The 6,899-nt window shown below is 42.4% G+C and overlaps 1 protein-coding gene across 1 annotated transcript in view; it reads right to left on the reverse strand.

Moving 5' to 3' along the window:
* The window catches only part of ypel2a (yippee-like 2a), a 28,062-nt gene extending 24,082 nt beyond the window's left edge, over positions 1-3,980 (reverse strand). Inside the window, 2 exon segments of the mRNA XM_069911948.1 lie at positions 3,672-3,706; positions 3,709-3,980. Coding sequence (XP_069768049.1) covers positions 3,672-3,706; positions 3,709-3,787 — 114 coding nt within the window. The 5' untranslated portion in view covers positions 3,788-3,980.
* Between the last annotated feature and the right edge of the window lie 2,919 nt (positions 3,981-6,899).

The raw sequence follows: 6,899 nt of genomic DNA on the forward strand, positions 1-6,899 counted from the left end.
TCACTGTCTCCTTTCACAGAGAAAGGATATATTCTACCTAGTTTTTTTAAAAATCACATCCAACCTTTTGTTGGTCTGGATTCTTCCCCAAAAGCTTGAATTCTGAGACTTTGACATAACCTGCTTCTACCTTTTTTGATCTGTCCTTGAAGAAAGGCTCAAGCCCGAAATGTCAGCAATATAGCTGAAAAGACCACCTGAGTTCCTCCAGCATTTCAGTGTTTTTACTTTAACAGAATGCCAGAACTCACCAACATGCACAAGACCTTGCCTGGGTGGCAGTGAGAGGACTGCTCCATGTCAAATCCTTTCCGCACAGTCAGAATCCCACTCCCAACACTCATTGTCCTTGAGATAGCAGCAAAGATGGTCCAGAAAAGGCTGCATGGGTCCTGGCTCAGCAGTGGAGCCACAGATTACTCTATGGGTTGTTCCCAGGAAATTATTCCAAGGGAAACCAAGTGCAGGTGGAGGATCAACTCTGAAAGACAAATTTTGTTCTGCATGAAATTTGGTCTTCAGTACGATACAATTTTCACAAACTACTGCTGTCACCTGGCACATTCCAGGTGACAGGAGGACACACCGAGTGACACACTGAAGCAAGGTGCAAGGCTTTTGGGGACGGGCCAACCACCCTGGGTCTAATATAACATCATTGCAAATGCTTGAAAGGTATATTGCTCAAAGTGACTGTACGCACATGGTAAGATGTATTGACTGAACAATGTTATGAATAGAACGAAAGCCACATCCCATTTTGCATTTCTTGTACATATTACAAAACATAAAACACTATAGTACAGGCCCTTTGGCCCTTGATGCTGTGCCAACCCATCATTCCTATCAAAAAAAAACCCTTTCTTTAGAACCCTCTTTTTCTTTCATCCATGTACTTGGATAAAAGTCTGTTAAATTCCCCTAATGTTTCAGCCTCCACCCTTAGCAATACATTGTAGGCATCCACAATGCTCTGTGTAAATTTTTTTAAAAACTTATCCCTAATGTCTCCCCTAAACATTCCTCCCTTCACTTTATTTAGATGTCTTCTAGGGTTTGCTACTCCCACTCTGGGGAGAAAGATGTTACTGTCTATCTTGCCTACGCCTCTCAGGATCTTGTAGACCACTATTAAGTCAGCTATTAATTAGGAATATTTATTTTTGAAATAAGAAGTGCTACACAGCAGATCCTGCAATGTCAGAGGCTTCGGCAAGAAGTTAAATTGAAGATTCAGGTGCCCCTCCTCATAAGAGACACCATTCAAGATAGAGCAGCCTGTTTGATGCCCACCCTAAACAGTTCAATCACTGTCACATCACCAAGGCTACTCCAGTAGTAGCCAAATATAGCAACCTCTGACAAAGGGAACAAGGGTAGCAGGCACTTGGGAAACCCACCCCTGCAGATTCCCTTCCAAGGCACACATCACATGAATTTCAAAATGCATTGTCTTATCGCTGTAATTCCCAACCCAAATACACTGCAGTAGATCAGTGGAACAGTTCACCACCTCCTTCACAAGGGCAGATGGGGATTGGCAATAAGCGCTGGCTATGCCGGCAACACCCACATCCCTTAAGCGAATAAAGAAACATTTTGTAAAAAAGCAGGGGAGTTCTTCCTGCTCTCCTGGGCCAATATTTATCTTCAATCAACTTCACTGCCAGTGTATGGAATTATTATCACATTACTGTTTGCTGTGAACAAATTGCCAGCTGTGCTTCTGACACAGACTAAACTTCGAGACTACCTACATGGCTCTGAAGGAAAGCTTTTTCTTCCCATCTATGAAGTTAACTACACAAAAATAGAGTTTCCACAGCCATTTTGACCCTGGCAGTAGACTTCAATCCTGTTTCAATTCTGGAACTTGTTGTTCAGAGTCCATGACCTCTGGTTCTCCAAGGTTAATACTGAAACCACAATACCATGGAACTGACCATAGTCAGACTAGCAAGGAAACCAAAGTGCTAGTTACAGGAAAAAAATTAGAGAAATGGAACTAGCAAAAACTTTATTTTAAACACTTAAAAAGAGAAACATGCATCATTTTGAAGGAGTGTGCAGCACAGACTTTTCACCGCACTTTTTTTTGACTAAAGTACAAGCCAACATTCAGAAAGTCAGTCCTCTGCTATCACCAAGTTATTAATAGGAGCAGAGATCAGGAATCAAAAGCACCAGCACACTGAATACTCATGTACATTTATTTTCTTTCTCAAGCAAGCAAAATCCTTTCAACCACAACAGCAGGCACAGAATGTGATAGAAACAGCCGTTTTATTGTGAGCCCTGCATTCTGGGTCACAAAGATTATTTGCAACCAGTGTGGCCAACAGTTTTGTTTTGTTGCAATACTGAATGTTAAGGCTGACTAGAGTATATTTAGTGAGACTTGCCAAACACAGCTCAGCGGGTAGCAGATGTCAGGAGGTCATGGATCCAAGTTCAGGGACTGGAGCCAGCCAATATTCCCAGTGTTGCTAAGGGAATGCTAGGATTCCTCTGCTCTCACAGGTGAGACAGAAGAACCCACAATGCTACCCTATATAATGTAGCAAAGCCCACCTTTCCAATATTTAAAATAATCATCATTAAACCAACATCATTCAAAACAGATAATCTGACTTTTTTGTGGTAGTATGCTGTGCACAAAACAGCCAAGTTTTTCATGAATGGCAAACTAACCTGAAGAACTTAGTTGTGCCAACTAGAAAGGTGTTAATATAAATACAACTCAACTTCCTTAAAAATGTCCACGCATTCATAAAAAACTGCCTGCAAGAGATGAAAGACTACAAGGGCAAGCCACATGGAGGAAAAAGTTTAAATCAATAGATACTTTTAGCATCCAAGTTCGAAGGAGAGACAACAAAAGAACCAGTGAAATGCTTTTCAGTCCTTATCAATTGATCCTAGCCCATCACACCTTTTTTTTTAAAACAAGGTGTTACCCAAACATTCCATAACTCATCTTTGATATTCTTATCCTTCAAATTTTCATTCCTTTCTTTGACTCGCCAGACTTTTAAGGAATTTCCAGATTTCAAAGAGTTGGGAATGAGTTCTTACTTAATAAGACTTGAAGGGCCATATAACCCAACCCTCAGATTTCAGATTTATTGTCAGAGTACATAAATAACATCAAATACAACCTTGGGACATCCACTTACCATATTTGGAATGTTCCTCCTGATTCATCCCTCACCAACCTTACTGATGTATGTGGTAATTTCATCTACCCACCTTGATGAAACTCTCTTTACCCTTCCCCCACAAAAACAAGTCAAGCTTTGAATTCCCATTGAATTTCAGACCTCGAGGGACATCTGCTCTCATGTGGCATCTCCTATGAATGACATGGATCTGAACTTAAAATTAAAATAAAATTTAAACATACAGCACAGGAACTGGCCCTTTAGGCCCATGTGCCATCCAATTACACCCATTTGATCTACAACTCCACTACATTTTGTAGAGTGGGAAGAAACAGAAGCCCTAGAGGAAAACCAACACAGACACAGGGAGAAAGTACAAGCTCCTTACAAACAGTGCCAGATTCGAACCCCAACCCTCATAGCTGACGCTGTAACAGCTTTGCAGAAACCGCTATGCCACCCAACTTCCTAATTTCAATTTTACTCTCTCAGTTTTCTGTTAGCAAGTACCTTGGAAATGAGCTCGTCATGGTTGGCGAGGTGGCCCGGCAGTGGATACAGCTGTATGTCCTATGGCAGGTGGGAAGATAGGCCTGGAACGTCTTGGATCTTGTCATCTTCACCATGGGGGCCACCGGATGCAGCGCGAACTCCGGGCTGCTCCACGAGGCGCTGAGGCAGGTGGGCTCGCACAGGAAACACTGGAGGACGCAGGTGAAGGCCGTGGTGTGGCGGGCGAGCGGTGTGGCAAGACCCCACACGCTGTTGGACACCGGGGTGGGGAAGGAGGGGGGCGCTGGCCTCGCAACAAGAGTGACAGCCCAGGATACCGGCGTCTAACTCACCAACCTGGCACAGAGAGAACCATTCGTTAGTGCTGGAGAGAGCAATCATCATCATCACCATCTCATCAGGGTCTGTTGCACCAACTCCTGCAAGGACACAAACAGGAACAAGAATTGGCCATTCAGCCCTTGAACCCACTCCACCCAAGGTCCAGAATGGACAATCAACTTCCCAGAAATATCCAGCAACCTCAGCTGACAGAATCCCCTCAGCAACACCTTCCACTTTTGGGCTTCAATTCAAGAGACGAGCATCTGGCCGAGCAGCCAATCGCATGAAAAAATTCACAGAAAGCTAACAATGACATTAAAAAATTATCCTTGAAAAGGATTTTAAAACAAATTGGGTGCTAAACAAAGATGGGGGACCTGCACATCAAGATGGAATCGGAAACAGGATCTTCTAGACCACTCATTCTTAACTTTTTTCTGGCTGTGGCTGCCATCTTAAGGTTTATGGGGCCTCTTCCCTGTGAAGCTGTTGTTTTCCTCTATACTTCTCTCCTACCCCCAATACACTTCGCCCCCCCCCCCCCCATTAAGCATTTCAGTGTGTTTTTCTTCCCCCTGAAATGTACAGTGGTGATAAAGGGATCATAGGAACCTGTTGAGAATAGCTGTTCGAGATGATAACCTCAATTTTAAATATGCAAGAGAATTATAACCTACAAATTTTTAGGTCCAGAGTTTGTAAACAATAATAGTGTTTTCATTAAAAATTCATCATCTCCATACACAAAATTCTTCAGATGCAAGCCTGAATTCACTTTGAAAAGAGAGAGTTTTATTACAGCCTCTCAAGGTGGAACACTCCATTTAACATCACAGAGAAAGGCAGTGTCTCCAGTATTGCAGCACTCCCTCAGCCAAGTTTGAGAATAGAATCAATACAGTGGTTAAATCTAAAGAACCAGTCTCTTGACGAGTTGAGAGGTTCACCTCTCCTCCCTTCCAATTAACTTTCAGCACCTGACAAATGACCACTAGCAACATTAACCTTTGAAGCTAAAATACCGAAGCAGAGGTTGTACAAATCTGACAATTGAGCTATATTTCAGTTACATTTGTATTTATGCAATATACTGGAATAAATTATAAAGAGGACTTCCAGACACCTTTTGCAAGGTTATTCTTCAATATCCTTAGTACCAAAGAGACAGATTCGAGATGTTGCACCAGTTGTTACTGTATCCTACAAACTGGACACTTTTGCTTTAGGTGCTGAAAGATTTTGGTGGTTACTCCAACACTGTCAGATCCATTGCATGGAGAAAGGAAGCTACCATCAGTGTGTATGAAACAGTTGGAGCAATGCAATATACACTCACCTAGACAGATGGATGTAGGGTCAATTCCCACATCAGAGACCCAGACACAATCCAGCCTGACCCACCCAAGACAGTGCAAAGGGATCACAAAATTTGTCCGCAGTCAAATCTTTCAGAGAGCAACATCAAACCAATCAAACCATGACAATGTCTGCTCAGGTGGGCACGCAAGATTTCCTGATGTTATTTCAAAGAGCAGAGAATTTCTCAGTTCTCCCAAACAAGAGACTATGCTTCCAGGTGCTGACAATACTTCAGATATGATGCACGAATAGACTGGAACTCTCTCCCATAAGTGTTGAAACACAAGATCAATTGAAAAATTTATAATTCAATGGCACCTCCTGAATCTCTTTTCCCAAAACCTACCTCTTGTCCAAGCTTGTGGTCACTTGTCAAAACCTCTTCACAATGCTTCATAATTTGTTAGACTAATGGAGATGCTGTTAGCCACCAACTGCAAACATTAATGAAATCCTGCTGCTTGTAAATTGCTGTTGTAATTGGTTATTTTTCCAACCCAAGTTCTGTGATTATGGGTTTTCTAGGTTTGCAAGATCTTTCCTCTTGAAAGAAAGTTCTGCACAATAACTAATGCATTTCTGATTCTGGACTGGAGGTCCTGAAATGAAGGGATGAGCAGATGAGGAAAATTTGATACCTCTTAGATTGCACTCCTTGGAGTTCAGAATAAATGAAGGGGTCCTCATAGAAGCATTTCAAATGTTGAAAGGCCTGGACAGAGTAAATATGCCAAAGTTATTTCCTATAGTAGGAGTCAAGGACAAGAGGGCACAACTTCAGGATTGAAGAGCGTCCATTTAAAACACATGCAAAGGAATTTGTTTAGCCAGAGTGGTGAACCTCTGGAATTTGCTGCCACGTGTGGTGATGTAGGCCAGGTCATTGGGTGTATTTAAGAGAGATTGATAAGTATCTGAATAGTCAGGATATCAAAGGTTATGGGGAGAAGGGTTGAGTGGGAGAATGGATTAACTCATGATGGAATGGTGGAGCAGAATTCACACGCCAAATGACCTACTTCTGCACATATCGTCATCACCTGACCCATCAAATCCATCTCAGTTGTTTGTGCGTTCCTTTATTGTCCCTACGGACTTGCAGGTGACTTTAGAAAGCCCAAATTCCATAATGAAGTTCTTCTCTCCCCCCACCCTCCAAACTTTCAATGCCTGCCCTGCTCCCATCTCAGCCTCACATTTCACCTCACCACAATATCTTCACACAGATCCTGGATGATTATTCATCAATGGACATGGCACTAAAATAATTCTCCAGATTCATTTACTCCACAATGACTGAAAAGATTGTCCCAGCATAGGTGTTTCAACTGTCAAGGCTCAAGGCCTGGAGTCCCCTCCTTGACTTTCCTCCTATCAAGTCACTTTGCCAACCAGGCTTTATGAACCAGCATAACAGACTCCCATTTCATATCTAGAGAAAGTTATCAAGTTCTCAAAAGGAAAAGACAGCTCTCTCTAATCTGATGGTGTTGTGTTTCATCTGGTGAGACGACTCCTGATTAAAATGGAGTTGGGGGCGAG

This window comes from Narcine bancroftii, chromosome 14, assembly GCF_036971445.1.
Source record: "Narcine bancroftii isolate sNarBan1 chromosome 14, sNarBan1.hap1, whole genome shotgun sequence".
Classification (NCBI taxonomy): Eukaryota; Metazoa; Chordata; class Chondrichthyes; order Torpediniformes; family Narcinidae; genus Narcine; species Narcine bancroftii.